General features: G+C 46.6%; 2 protein-coding genes across 3 annotated transcripts; both read left to right on the top strand.

Moving 5' to 3' along the window:
• Nucleotides 1–2,562: 2,562 nt before the first annotated feature.
• On the top strand, nt 2,563–9,296 carry LOC142208974 (agmatinase, mitochondrial-like). Of its 2 annotated transcripts, XM_075277888.1 has the most exons (8): nt 2,563–2,886; nt 3,228–3,430; nt 3,512–3,560; nt 3,896–4,091; nt 4,491–4,670; nt 5,458–5,542; nt 5,767–5,872; nt 9,219–9,296. In XM_075277888.1, the coding sequence occupies exons 1-7, from the start codon at nt 2,564–2,566 to the stop codon at nt 5,838–5,840; spliced, it is 1,110 nt and encodes a 369-aa protein (XP_075133989.1). In that variant the 5' UTR covers nt 2,563; the 3' UTR covers nt 5,841–5,872; nt 9,219–9,296. The 2 variants fall into 2 exon arrangements, with proteins under 2 accessions (XP_075133989.1, XP_075133988.1); XM_075277887.1 differs by lacking the exon at nt 9,219–9,296 and having other exon boundaries at nt 5,767–6,276.
• Nucleotides 8,466–15,284, top strand: LOC142208975 (agmatinase, mitochondrial-like). Its single transcript, XM_075277890.1, has 7 exons — nt 8,466–8,890; nt 9,219–9,421; nt 9,502–9,550; nt 10,346–10,541; nt 10,714–10,893; nt 13,294–13,378; nt 13,555–15,284. Exons 1-7 carry the CDS (start codon nt 8,553–8,555, stop codon nt 13,626–13,628), a joined length of 1,125 nt encoding a protein of 374 aa, XP_075133991.1. The 5' UTR covers nt 8,466–8,552; the 3' UTR covers nt 13,629–15,284.
• Nucleotides 15,285–15,394: the final 110 nt, after the last annotated feature.

Here is a 15,394-nt window from a genome sequence, read left to right as displayed (position 1 = left end):
TCCGTCTCATCGTCGTCGATGAGGGTGGGTTGCTGGTCATCCACCACCAAATCAAACGGAGATGGAGGAGACTCCAGTGTTTGAGCATCTGGACACAGATGCTCGTCTGTTAGGTCCATGGAATCGCGAAATGGAGGGGCAGGTTGAGGGACAATGAAAGGAGCGGAGAACAGCTCTGGGGAGCAGGGACAGTTGGGGTTATTATTCTGGGAAGATTGGGAATTTTGGGAGGAAGGAGGACAAGACTGTTGGGTAATAGGAGGAGAGGAGGCAGAGGCTGACTGGCTGGTGGATAATGTGCTGTAAGCGTTATCCGACAGCCATTGCAAGACCTGTTCCTGGTTCTCGGGCCTACTAAGGTTTGTACCCTGCAGTTTAGTTAATGTGGCAAGCAACCCTGGCACTGTGGAGTGGCGCAATGCTTGCTGCCCCACAGGAGTAGGCACGGGATGCCCTGTGGCTTCACCGCTACCTTGCTCCCCAGAACCATTCCCCCGACCTCGCCCACGGCCCTTTCCGGGAGCCTTGCGCATTTTGAATTCCCAGGCAGAAAATGACACTATATGGCAGTAGCAAGACTTGAGGGTATTTGTAACCTCAATATATTCTTTGAATTCCCAGTCAGAAACTGGCACTATATGGCAGTAGCAAGAAATGAGGGTATTTGTAACCCCAATATATTCTTTGAATTCCCAGTCAGAAACTGGCACTATATGTCAGTGGCAGGACTTGAAGGTATTTGTAACCCCAATATATTCTTTGAATTCCCAGTCAGAAACTGGCACTATATGGCAGTAGCAAGAAATGAGGGTATTTGTAACCCCAATATATTCTTTGAATTCCCAGTCAGACAATGGCACTATATGGCAGTAGGAAAAATAGTGGGTGTATATAGCCCCAATTCTATTGCTAGGGGACTTGCAGGGTATTTCTGGGGTGAAGGTGGGGGGGCACACCGTTGGAACGGGGATTTGGGGTGTATATATAGGGTATACGGGAATACACTGTCAGTGTATTCCATTCAGGATCCGGGGAAAGCTGGGTTGCGGCGATTGAGCCGTCAGTGCCACGTTACACTGACAAGCTTCTCCCTGGAATTTAGCTCTTACAAGAGCTGTTGTGGTTGTCTTCTCCTTCCTATCCTAGCCTGTCCCTGCCTACCCAGAATCTAAGCCCTAGCTAACTGGACGGAAACCTCCGTCCCCGGTGAATTGCAAGCTCAGAATGACGCAAAGCTGGGCGTCGCTGTTCTTTTAAATTAGAGGTCACATGTTTTCGGCAGCCAATGGGTTTTGCCTACTTTTTTCAACGTCACCGGTGTCGTAGTTCCTGTCCCACCTACCCTGCGCTGTTATTGGAGCAAAAAAGGCGCCAGGGAAGGTGGGAGGGGAATCGAGTAATGGCGCACTTTACCACGCGGTGTTCGATTCGATTCGAACATGCCGAACAGCCTAATATCCGATCGAACATGAGTTTGATAGAACACTGTTCGCTCATCTCTAATCTCAACCCTTATGTCAGCTAGAAGACCATCTACTGTCTCATTATACAATGAAACATATGAAACCTATATAAAGCTCCTCTAACAAGGTAAAGCCGGGGGTCATCTCCTCTATATTACAGATCCTGCAGGAAGGGGTTAATAAAGGGTTAAAGTATAACACCTTAAAGATCCATTTACAGCCATTAATGCGCAACTAGTCACTCACTTGTTCTTAAGCAGTAAGGAACATTAATCCAGTAGTGTATAAACCAGTGGGATCTGCCATTGGTTCTGATATCTCTAATGGCCCCTCCATTTGCACCTATCCTTCAGGCAGATCCTAAACATCTATCTCTGAGAACATTATTCCTAGTGGCGATTACCTCAGCTCGAAGGAGTAGGGAGTAAACCTATATCATTATATATTATGCCGCTATACAAATCACTGGTACGGCCACACTTAGAATATTGTGCGGAACTCTCTGCCCCGGGAAGTGGTGATGGCGGATTCACTGAACAAGCTAAAAGATGGATTGGATGTCTTACTTGAAGAGAACAAGAGAGCTCTAGATTTTAAGGACACGATGATCCAGGGTTTTTATACTGACTGCCAGATTGGAGTCGAGAAGAAATTTTTGTTTTCCCCTGAAATGGGGCAATTGGCATGAGCCTTATGGGGTTGTTTGCCTTCCCCTGGATCAACACTGTAGGGTTATAGGTTGGACTTGATGGACTGATGTCTTCATCCAATCTCATCTACTATGTAACTATTAATAAATAAGTTAAAGAACGGCTCTCACATTGAATAACCTGTTATGGAACACTTCATACTTCTGCCTGTGGGGGGAGCTATCACACTGTATCACTTGCTCTGCTTCCCTGTAGCTGCAGGTTTCTTTGGCCATACACATAAAATAGTTTTTGGCAGAAGGTGTTATGAATAATCTGAGTGCTTGCAGGAGTGATAATATAGGGGAGGAGAGTAGGATGTTAGCAGCAGTCACCAGAGGGGAGGAGATTCGGGCTGGGGAGGAAGAAAGACGGCTGCACCCTGATCTCTGGGACGTGTGCCCATTCAACATGGCTAAAGTAGTCGCCATCAGCAGAGCTGCCACCAGAGCCGTCTCCCAGGGGTCTGGGCTTTACTCCCCAACTCCAATCAGCCAAAAAATGCATCTACGATGCATGGGGTCACTTTTTGGGGGTAGAAGGCTCCAGTCCCCCCCTCAGCGCTGGATATCAGATACAAGGTTTAATGCCCCTCTGAGTGCAGAAGAAGGGACCCAACCGGCTGGGATCTGCACTATGCAGCGTCTGCCTTACAAGGAGTCTGCGGAGGGGCTGAATGCGGCCTTTATTGGGGTCCCCCTGGATACAGGCACCTCGAACCGACCCGGAGCAAGGCAAGGACTCAGCAGAGGGTTATATGTAGGGATTATGGGGTAACAACAAGGGTAACAGGCTGAAATAGCAGCCACTAGGAGGCCCCGCAGCCAAGGGGCCATCACCTCATAGACCTCAGGCGCAGCTAGTGGTGGAAGAGAACATGAGATATTCTTTGCAGCCTTGTAGTTACCCCCAGTCAGGGCATTACTTCTCCATAGCGTTACCTTTCTACCATATCATACCTATATGTGACATCATGTTCTTTCCTGTATCTTGTGTATCTAAGCCTACCATGTGTAATACAGTCTGTTGTATCTAAGCATGTTAAGCTATCACTGCATTCCATTATTACCACTAGGTTTGGTCCACGCCACATCAGAGCCGAGTCATCCATGGTGTGGTTTTATAATACCACCACCAGGGCGGCGCCATTTGACTCCCTCATGGTGGCTGATATCGGAGATGTCAATGTCAATCTATATGATCTCAAGGACAGCTGCCGGAGGATTAGAGAGGCCTACCAGAAGATCATGGCGGCCGGATGTATACCATTAACCATGGGTAACACTGCCGGGTACTGGAGCAGCTTCTATGGCTCGGTATTATGATGGTGATTCCCTATCTCTGGTCTTTTTTGTGTAGGTGGCGATCACACCATCACTTACCCCATCCTGCAGGCTGTGGCTGAGAAGTAAGTGACCCCTCTGCTGCTGAAAACCAGGGTAATCCTGGTAATCCTAAACTTCTCATAGACTGTGTGTTTCAGTTCCTCGCCACTTCCATTATCACTGTGCTTTCTGTGCAAGGGTTTGTTACAGTGTATCAGTCCGGAGTTTAGTCTGGATACAATTGTAACACTCATGACTATTAGGCTGGGATTACATGGTGAGTTTTTGCAGAATAAACGTCTATATATATAGATATAGATAATATGCAGTGCGGTTATATATATATATAACCGCACTGCATATTGTAATCCCGGACTTGTCTACATGGGGGCGCTCTGAAGTTTCCTGTTGGTTCCAGACACGGACCTGTCGGCTTGATCCATGTGGACGCCCACACTGACACTGATGAGGAAGTGCTGGGGGAGAAGATCTACCATGGCACCCCATTCAGGCGCTGTGTGGAGGAAGGCCTCTTGGACTGTAAGCGGGTTGTACAGATCGGGATCCGCGGTTCATCCTACAGCCCCGATCCCTACAGATTCTGCAGGGAGCAGGTAAGAGAGAAACCTTCAAATACAGTCACCTCTATTACAAAAGTGTCTGACCCCTGTATAAGTAATACCGCCCCTGCTACCTCGTGTCACCCCCTCTACCTCATAGATTGTAAGCTCTTGTGAGCAGGGCCCTCAGTCCCATTGTGTGAATCGACTTTCTTTGTAATGTATCTTTCTGTCTGAATTTGAACCCTACAAATTGTACATGTTGGTGCTATATAAATAAAATGTATTATTATTATTATTATTAGAGGTTATCCCTAGTGTTATACTCTAGTCACACCAAGTTGGCAATGAAATGCAGCTCTGGATGTGACTAGAGTATAAGCTATAACCAGCTGGGCTGCACACATTGGTTGCCGCTCTCTGATGACATCATCAGTCTCCTGTATCTTGCAGGGTTTCCGGGTGGTGCCTGCTGAAGATTGCTGGTACAAGTCTCTGGCTCCGCTCATGTCCGAAGTCAGGCAACAAATGGGAGATAAACCGGTCTACCTCAGCTTCGACATTGATGGAATTGACCCGGCCTTTGCCCCTGGGACAGGGACCCCGGAGGTCGGTGGTCTGACAACCCACCAGGTAAGATGCAAACAACGGGGCACGTTTATTCTGGGTGTCCCATAGTAACCAATCAGAGTGGAGCTTTCATTTTTCAGGATCAGAATGCTAAATGAAAACTGCGCTGTGATTGATTGCTATGGGTAACTAAGACAGTTCTATAGTATTAGCTGGGATGGGCATGAAAGTGCGAACCCAGCCTGAATTCCTGTAGAGCTTGTACACAGCAGCAAATCTGAACAAGCAGAGCTGCAGTATAAAGCAAGGGGGCCATTAAGCCCGTGTAAAAGGCTTTCGAGGACTAAAATGTGTACAGCCTATCCTAAGGATCGGTCAACAGTATGAGATCAGCGGGGTCTGACACCTAGCACTCCCACTGATCAGCTGTAAAACCAGCACAACATCCAGAACAATGCTGCAGACTCTGTCCTGCTTACAAAGCACAGCGCCATACATTGTATACTGGCTGTACTTGGTATTGCAAATCAGCTCTATTCCCCCTCAATGTAACGGAGCTGCAAATAGGCCATGTGAGCAGGTGCTGATGAACAAGACCGCACATGGCCAGTGAAGTGCTGCTACCAATACACAATGCAGTGACATTGGAATCACTAATCCTAGTCTTGTCCTAACGGACCGGAGCTAAAATAATCAACATTGGACAATGAATTTCTTAAACTACAATTGAAGATTCCAAAAATCTGGAGCATGACACTTTGTAGCCGGGCGTTGTGATATGACCATATGACATGTATGACCTGTCCGATGCAGTCACTGACCATTTCATGTATGTCTATCATGTGATCAGGCTCTGGAGATTATCCGGGGAAGCCGTGGCCTGAATCTGGTGGGCTGTGACCTGGTGGAAGTGGCGCCAGTGTACGACCAGTCAGGTGAGTGACTCCTATAGTAGAAGCAGCAGCATATACGCCTGACATAACATGATATACAGTATCCTAATAACACTACGTCTACCACAATGCAGCGCAGCAGAGCATGTTCAATATACAAGCACTGGACCAGAAGGGGGCAGCACTCCATATATTGTCAGGAGAGGCAGCACATGGCTACGTGTTCCTGCTCTGTGATATAACTATAAGTTTTATCCCTTTTCCAGGTAACACTGCGCTGACGGGCGCCAACTTATTGTTCGAAATGCTGTGTGCACTGCCTGGAGTCCGAAACTACTGATCATGGCAGGACAAACAGCAGGGGGCGCTACGGTGAGGACACAAATACAATCATTCCCAGCAAACTACCTGGTCTAAGAACTGATTCAGCACCCAAAGAAATGTAGCTGCAACTGCAGTGTGAACTCCACCCAAGAGCCAGGTCACCCCCAAGATTTCCCATCCCCCTGTGAAATCATTCCCAAGATCCAATACAATCATTAAAGACACAGATCCATTTCTTCCTACTCAGTAATGAAGGTAGTCAGAGCTCCGCCCATAGATAGGTGAGTTATTATTAAAGAGGAACTCCACCAACGTTTCCTTGCAGACCTGTGACTACTTTCCTGTTTGCCCGTCGGCAGTACACAATGGGATATTTCCGCTAGATACAATGATAAGATACTAGCAGAGGACCCGGCTTCGCACGGGTATATTACATTTTATCTTTGTGTAGTGGCCCCATAAGAATTGTCCAGTTTTGCACTGATGTATTTTGTATGTGGTTTGTGTGTATGTCCATAAGCGTCATGTGATTATGTGTATCTCATTTTGGATATCAGTGAAAAACCTGTGATCAGTTGTTATGGATTCCTGGAGTAAAGCTGTATCTAATCCTTCCCTGTGTAGTACTGTGTTTAGACACAAGTATCTAATCCTTGTTGGTGTGGTATTGTGGGAAGAGGCGCGTATCTAATCCTCCGGCAAGTGAAACTGTGTGCAAACGTGCGTATCTAATCTTAGGGCATGTGGTACTGTGTGCAGACGCGCGTATCTAATCCTCTGGTGTGTGGTACTGTGTGCACACACAGGTATCTAATCCTCACCTATGTGGCACTGTGTGCAGTGGCGCATATCTAATCCTCCGGCAGGTGGTATTGTGTGGAGAGGTGCGTATCTAATACTCTGGCATGTGGTACTGTGTGCAGATGCGCGTATCTAATCCTCCCCCGTGTGGTACTGTGTGCTGAGACGCGTATCTAATTCTCTGGCGAGCTCCCAGTAAGCCTAGGATTATAGTCGCTTCTGGGTAGCAGGAGGATCGCATGTAAGATTATACAGATTGGCGGCGCCTTCTTGGTTAAGGTAAGAAGACAAAACTCCTACTGAGCATGCACGGTGTTGGTGAAATCTCGCAAGATTACAATACCTTTCTAAAACTTCCCTGCGTTTGGCATGGTGTGCACACCCCCTGCCAATTCAAGCTGGGTCCTCGGGAAGCAAAGTGAGTAAGATCAGCCCCAAAAAGAGGGGAACAGCTGTGGTTTATGTGACGTTGGAAAAGGATTATATCTCCTTGCTGTAGTGTCAGTGCTTTGTGTGCAGCCCTCAATCTAAAAACAGGGGAACCATTGTGAGTATTTTCATGGCAGCATTTAAAGGCACAGTACCCTCAAATATTGTAACTAATGATCTGTATGATATCAGGGTATAAGAACTCTCTGATGTAGCGTATATATAATGTGCTGCACAACTATAAATCTGGATGGGATTTGTTCTTCCCTTCACCACTAGATGTTCTCAACTTGTCAGGAAAGTGGTAAAACGAAGAGAAAATCAAAATGCAGGATGATGAGACTTGTAACCAACCCTTACCTGATGATACACCGTATGACTTGTGTTCTATATGTGGGAGCGGATACTCAGAGAGCGGAGGCTGGTCCCAAAAGGGATCAATTGTTTTATTTCCTTGTTACTAGAGGGTAAAGGTTTCCCAGGTCACTCGGTTCTTATAGAGTGTTTTAAAACAAGGACTGGTCTAACCCCGCTGAAAGGTTTGCCCAATCTGCAATGTTTAGGTCTCTGTATAAGATTGATCCTCAATTCATTAAACAGTGGGAAGAAGTTCCTAGGCTGGGCCTTCATGTCGCAGGGTTATCTACGAAATCTGTTTTTCCCTCAGTAGAATCCTCTCTCCTGTCTGACCCAATGGCTAGAAAGGCAATGGACCTCCTAAGAAAGCCAATCTGGTGGCCGCCTCTGGTTGCAAAGTGGCCATTTAATCAGTGGGAACAATCACAGGCACAGCGCGAGGAATGAGTTCAGCGGCAGGCCAGCTTGACAGCTGCCAAAATGCCAGAGCAGGCGGATTATCAACACCAACAACACACTTATTATATGGCGTCCCAGCGAGCTGCTGAGATGCCGGAACAATCACAGGCACGATGTGAGGAACAAGTTTAACGGCAGAACAGTTTGACAGCTGTTGAAACGCCGGAGTAGGCAAACCATTGACGGCAGCAATTTGCTGAATATAGGCGGATCATCGACACCAACAACACACAGACGAAGTTGCGGGCAGAGACACACACACACAAACAACATACAAAATACACGAGTACAAAACTGGGCAATTCTTATAGGGCCAGTGCACAAACAAAAAATGAAATATACCCGTGCGAAGCCGGGTCTGAGTCCTGCTAGTTAATAAATAAGTTAAAGAACGGCTTTCACATTGTATCACCTGTTACAGCACACTTCACACTTCTGCCTGCGGGGGGAGCTGTCACACTGTATCACTTGCTCTGCTCCCCTGTAGCTGCAGGTTTCTTTGGCCATACACATAAGATAGCTTTTGGCAGGACGTGTTAAAAATAATCTGGGGGCCTGCAGGAGTCTGAATATAGGGGAGGAGAGTAGGGTTTTAGCAGCAGTCACCAGAGGGGAGGAGATCACGACTGGGGAGGAAGAAAGACGGCTGCGCCCTGATCTCTGGGATGTGTGCCCATTCACCATGGCTAAAGTAGTCGCATTGAGCAGAGCTGCCACCAGAGCCGTCTCCCAGGGGACTGGGATTTGCTCCCCAACGCCAATCAGCCAAAAAATGCATCTACGATGGGCCTCGCGCTCAGTTTTGGGGTCACTTTGTGGGGGCAGAAGGCTCCAGTCCCCCCCTCAGCGCTGGATATCAGACACAAGGTATAACGTCCCTCTGAGTGCAGAAGAAGTGGCCCGACCGGCTGGGATCTGCACTATGCAGCGTCTGCCCTACAAGGAGTCTGCAGAGGGGCTGAATGCGGCCTATATTGGGGTCCCCCTGGATACAGGCACCTCGAACCGGCCCGGAGCAAGGCAAGGACTCAGCAGAGGGTTATATGTAGGGATTGTGGGGGTAACAACCAGGGTAACAGGCTGAACTAGCAGCCACTAGGAGGCCCCGCAGCCAAGGGGCCATCACCTCATAGACCTCTGGTGCAGCTAGTGGTGGAAGAGAACATGGGAAATTCTTTGCAGCCTTGTAGTTACCCCCAGTCAGGGCATTACTTCTTCTCCATAGCATTACCTTTATACCATATCATACCTATACGTGACAGCCTGTTGTCTAAGCATAACGTGTAATCCTGTCTGTTGTATCTAAGCATTAAGTTAAGCTATCACTGCGTTCCATTATTACCACCAGGTTTGGTCCACGCCACATCAGAGCAGAGTCATCCATGGTGCGGTGTTACAATACCACCACTAGGGCGGCGCCATTTGACTCCCTCATGGTGGCTGATATCGGAGATGTCAATGTCAATCTATATAATCTGAAGGACAGCTGCCGGAGGATTAGAGAGGCCTACCAGAAGATCATGGCGGCCGGATGTATACCATTAACCATGGGTAACACTGCCGGGTACTGAAGGATATCTATGGATCATTATTATGATGGCGATTCCTTATGTCTGGTCTTTTTTGTGTAGGTGGCGATCACACCATCACTTACCCAATCCTGCAGGCTGTGGCTGAGAAGTAAGTGACCCCTCTTCTGCTGAAAACCAGGGTAATCCTGGTAATCCTAAACTTCTCATAGACTGTGTGTTTCAGTTCCATACTGGGCTAGTTCACACGGGGCAACAGGGGGTGGATTTTGACGCCGAATACATCTCAAAATCTGCCCCCTCACAATAGAGGTCTATGTATACCGCTAACATTCTTTTTTCCGTGAGCGGTTTGTTTCGAGCTGCCCTTGTTATTTCTTTTTTTAAATGTAGACTATGAGCCCCATATAGGGATCACAATGTACTTTTTTTTTTCCTATCAGGATGTCTTTGTAGAATGGGAGGAAATCCACACAAACATGGGGAGAACATACAAACTTCTTGCAGATGTTGTTCCTGGCGGGATTCGACCCCAGGACCCCAGCAGTGCAAGGCTACAGTGCTAACCACTGAGCCACCGTGTTGCCCCTGTCAGTTGCCCTTTCTTCAGGCGGATTCCATGGCTGATTCAGCCACAATGTCCGCCTTGCGACACCACCCTCCAGACTAGGCCCATTCTTTTGGACCTAATCCGGAGTGGAAAGCCGCGACGGAATGTGTTCCCCGTGTGAACTAGCCCTATCACTGCTTGTTTTCTGTGCAAGAGTTTGTTACAATGTATCAGTCCGGAGTCCGCAGAGGATTGTCTAGACTGGATACAATTGTAACACACGACTATTAGGCTGGAATTACATGGTGAGTTTTTGCAGAATAAACGTGTATTTTATATAAAACCGCACCGGACTTGTTTACATGGGGGCGCTCTGAAGTTTCTTGTCGGTTCCAGACACGGACCTGTCGGCTTGATCCATGTGGACGCCCACACTGACACCGATGAGGAAGCGCTGGGGGAGAAGATCTACCATGGCACCCCATTCAAGCGCTGTGTGGACGAAGGCCTCTTGGACTGTAAGCGGGTTGTACAGATCGGGATCCGCGGTTCATCCTACACCCCCGATACCTACGACTTCTGGAAGGAGCAGGTAAGAAACCTTCAAATATAAGAGGTTACCCCTAGTGTTATACTCTAGTCACACCCAGAGTTAGCAGTGAAATGCAGCTCTGGATGTGACTAGAGTATAAGCTATAACCAGCTGGGCTGCACACATTGGTTGCCGCTCTCTGATGACATCATCAGTCTCCTGTATCTTGCAGGGTTTCCGGGTGGTGCCTGCTGAAGATTGCTGGTACAAGTCTCTGGCTCCGCTCATGTCCGAAGTCAGGCAACAAATGGGAGATAAACCGGTCTACCTCAGCTTCGACATTGATGGAATTGACCCGGCCTTTGCCCCTGGTACAGGGACTCCGGAGGTCGGTGGTCTGACAACCCACCAGGTAAGATGCAAGCAGGGGGGAACGATTATTAAAATGGTCTAAAAGCAACCAGAGGGGAGCTTTAATTTTTTTGGGCAGCACCTCCCTGATAATCTCACAAGTGACTCGGTTTCTTCTAGTCTACAACCATGTTCCCTTCCTATAATAGCAATCATCACTCCATGCACTGACGCTACGTTCACATCTGCACCCCAGTGTCCGTTGTCCTGATCTATCAGAGGACCAGAACAACGGACGCACCAACTTCTAAAATTGCAGATACAAATGGTGTTCGGCAGACCCCATTGACTATAATGGGATCTGTCAAGTGCCTGTTCTTTTAAACTGAAACCACCAAGCAAAAATCCTAGACGCTTTCATTCAACGACTTTCAGCAGTCACCACAATAAAGTTTCCAAACGGAGACTGCAGAGCTTGTACTTAAAAGGGATAGAGGAAAATTTACTCACCGACATTTTCATTTCCCGTAGTCCGTAGGCAGCACAATTACACAAGGGATTTCGTCCCCTAGGTACAACCAGAGAGACCGGTTAGTTAGCAATCATGAACAACCAATTAAACAATTAACAAGGACCCCTCCTATAAAGGTAAGGAAGTCGGCTGGCCCAATTGTGTTTTTTTTTCAAGCAATAGACATTCAATAGGGAGGGTCGCTTGTGCTGCCTACGGACTACGGGAAATGAAAATTTCGGTGAGTAAATTTTCCTCTTTCCCGTACGTCCTACGGCAGCACAATTACACAAGGGATTTGAGAAGCAATGAGATAATAGGGAGGGATGCCGGCCGCCACTCTTTGCCTAATAAGGATCGCACTGCTGCTCATGAATCGAGTCTGTAGAGTTTGACAAATGTGAATGAAGAGGATCCGGTTCCGCCATGTGCATTTGTTCTAGTGGAATATGTCCCACTTCTTCCCATGATGTGAACATGGGCCGAGCGGCATGAGCTCTGACTTTAGCGGAGATTGCAGATCACTCAGTTGGTAGCACATTTCAGCCGCAGCCCTGAACCATCTTGCCAGTGGGGCTTTTACTTGTCCTTTGCCCCCTTATTTGGGCCATAATGTTGCCAGTAAAATTTCGGCTTTCCTGAAGCTGTTGGATCTCTGCCACCAGACAGGAGTTCTCTTTAACATGTAAAGATGCCACTTTAGTTACTCCTCTCCCTAAGGTTTAGGGAAGACCCTGGCAAGGCAACTTCCAGGCTGATCTATTTGAAAGAGGGACCTTAGGAAGGAACCCTGTGATGGCTCTCAAGAGAAGACAAAACTCCTAGGAACTCCGATAGGACTCTTTGTAGTAGAGAGCCTGTAATACACTAATATGTCTGGTAGATATGATGGCGATTAAGAAGAAACTTTGAAGTTCAGCCAATTATTGAGACTTCTTGAAGTGGCTCAAATGGAGATTCAGCGCATTAATGACCCTGCAGGGCCCTAAAGGAGAATACTTTTTTTTTTTGTGACAAAACGGACTTAACATTTGTAATGCTTTGATAAAAAAAAAAAAAAAGTTATTATGCACAATTGGGCCAGCCTACTTCCTTACCTTTATAGGAGGGGTCCTTGTTAATTGTTTAATTGGTTATTCACGATTGCTAACTAACCTGTCTCTCTGGTTGTACCTAGGGGACGAAATCCCTTGTGTAATTGTGCTGCCGTAGGACGTACGGGAGATTCCCATCCCAAGGATCCTACCTATACTGATAGGCTATGGAAATTCAAGACTTTTCCCTTTGCTTTAGAAATTCTGCTTTGTTTGCCTGCTGTGAGATTATTCTTCCCATTTGTTTACACATTGTTGTCAAGACACCCGTCCTATATCTGATAACACAGGTCTGGAGGAGGAGTCACTGATCTCTGGGGGTGGAGATCTCACTGCTCTGCTTGCAGGATAATCAGGACAGCTAATTGTAGTTTGCTGAAAAAGACTTGGACAGTGTGATTATCTCTTTATGTAACACTGAGATAGCACCGAGTCTGTCCTTTGTAGAAGCCTGGTAAGTGTTCTATACAAACCTGTGTAATGTAATATACATTTACTGTGTATATTATTTGATCTGTATTTATATCAGATTTCTAGTAATCACAATAAATAATCTCTCATGGTAAAGGCAAAGTCTATATTGTGATATACATCATAGTGTCCTGTTCAGCAAAGACCTGCCTTCTCCCCAGCTTGCTGAAGAATACAGGAAGAGAAAAAGAGACAGCAGGTAAAGCTGCCGAGCCAGGGAGATTGGAAAACCTCTTTGAGGCTGGGGTCTCACGTTGCATTTTATAGTTGCATTTAAAATACGCACTCTGGACCCGTATCGATTGTAGCAGGGTGTTGCGATATGACCATATAACATGTCTGGTGCAGTCACTGATCTTTTCATGTATGTCTATCATATGATCAGGCTCTGGAGATTGTCCGGGGAAACCGTGGCCTGAATCTGGTGGGCTGTGACCTGGTGGAAGTGGCGCCAGTGTACGATCAGTCAGGTGAGTGACACCTATAGTAGAAGCAGCAGTATACACCCCTGACATAACATGTTATAAATGCTAATAACAGTACATCTACCACAATGCACCACAGCAGGGCATTTGCAAATGCAAGCAGTGGACCAGAAGGGGGCAGCACATGGCTACATGATATAACCCTCATGTCTCTTTTCCAGGTACCACTGCGCTGACTGCCGCTAACTTATTGTTCGAAATGCTGTGTGCGTTGCCTGGAGTCCGAAACTACTGATCATAATAGAACGAGCAGCAGGGGGTGTCACGGTGAGAATACAAATACAATCATTCCCAGCAAACCACCTGATCTAAGAACAGATTCAGCACCCAAAGAAATGTAGCTACAACTGCAATGTGAACTCCACCCAAGAGCAAGGTCACCCCCAAGATTTCCGATTCCCCTGTGAAATCATTCCCGAGATCCAATACAATCATTAAAGACACAGATCCATTTCTTCCTACTCAGTAATGAAGGTAGTCAGAGCTCCGCCCATTACGTGGCAGCTCCACATACACAAGATCACAATGTTTAAGATGTGGTTATTAAAGAGGAACGCCATCCACGTTTCCTTGCAGATCTGTGACTACTATAACATGGACACCTGATAAGACAACTTTGTGAAATTTCCTGCTGGTGGATTTATGGGAGTCACAGCCGTCAGCAGAGACCGAGCAGGGGATGGAGGGAAACCAGATCTTCTGTGACCTCTAACAACACAGTCACGGGCCAGCTGCAATCTGAGACATAACGATACCTATTCTTAGCATAGCTCAACTGTATATAATCAGTGGGAGGCCCAACACCCGGGACCCCACAGATCAGATAACGAAAAGAGGCTGTAGCCCCTCTTACAACACCAAAGTGCCATAGTGGATGCGTTTGGTATTGCAGCTCAGTCCCATTCACTTTTAATGGAACTGCTGCTGTACCATGTGACCTGTGACTGACACCTCAGCACTTGTGAGCATCTTGACTTCTTCAAACAGACAAAATGTCCATCCTGTTCAACCAGGGAATGGAACAAGTGCCGACAGTCTATACATTTCCATTACCATCAATGCAATTTTGCTCTAAAAAGGTTCAGCTGTGACTAAATCTGTGGAATAGCCTACCTAGGAGCCACAGTCCTTACAGTGCTTGATCTGCCCCAAGTAAGCTCTAAGGGCCACTATGAGATCTGCTACACTAATAGGAATTGTAGGTACATATGTGATGTAATATCAGCCTCCCAGATGTGATCGGCTTCTCCCCGTCAGCTCTTATATGCAGATGGCAGTAGGATAAAGTTAAGCTATACTGCATGGGATACACTGGAGATTCTACACACAGCACTCACAGATCGTACAGATATGAACTAACCTACAACTTCCATTTTCTTCTACTTCCCTAAATAAGAAAAATCTTCAGTATTGCGGAGGCAGACAGAAGATGGAGGGAGGAGCTACGATGAGGATGTCCGATACATCGGAACGGATTTGATTGCCGATATAATCTTGTTGCTCCCAGGAAGCCATTTACGCGGGACGCACTGTCTACAATAAGGAACGAGACCTGGGCTGGTGATCAGACTGAAGTCACATGACCCCGCGGCCCATAATGAAAGAGTAGAAAAATTATGGATGCAACAAAGTGCCCAGCAAGAACACTGCAGATCTAATAGCATGACCAGTACAAAAAAAAATAAAATTGCTGGAGTGCCCCTTTAATGCTACCCCTCCCCCAAGTCTCCACCATGTGACACCACCTATCCTTCACACAGTAAAATAGTTTATTTCAGTTTCCAATGCAGTAATTATATTAAAACAAACAAAAAAATATACAAATGACGATAAGTTAAAATAATATAAAAAAAACTAATTAAAATAAGTTATTTCCTTGCTACAAAAAAAAGTGCAAACGATCGTCCAGACAGAATTTTACAGCATTTCATTGATTTTTCTAGATTTTTTTTTTTCTGCAAAGATTAAAGATCTCGGAACGAGGGAGTTTAACCATTTCAG

The sequence above is a fragment of the Leptodactylus fuscus genome, chromosome 6 (genome assembly GCF_031893055.1).
Source record: "Leptodactylus fuscus isolate aLepFus1 chromosome 6, aLepFus1.hap2, whole genome shotgun sequence".
Classification (NCBI taxonomy): domain Eukaryota; kingdom Metazoa; phylum Chordata; class Amphibia; order Anura; family Leptodactylidae; genus Leptodactylus; species Leptodactylus fuscus.
Note: the sequence above shows the minus strand (reverse complement) of the source record. Positions and strands in the feature narration are given on the sequence as shown.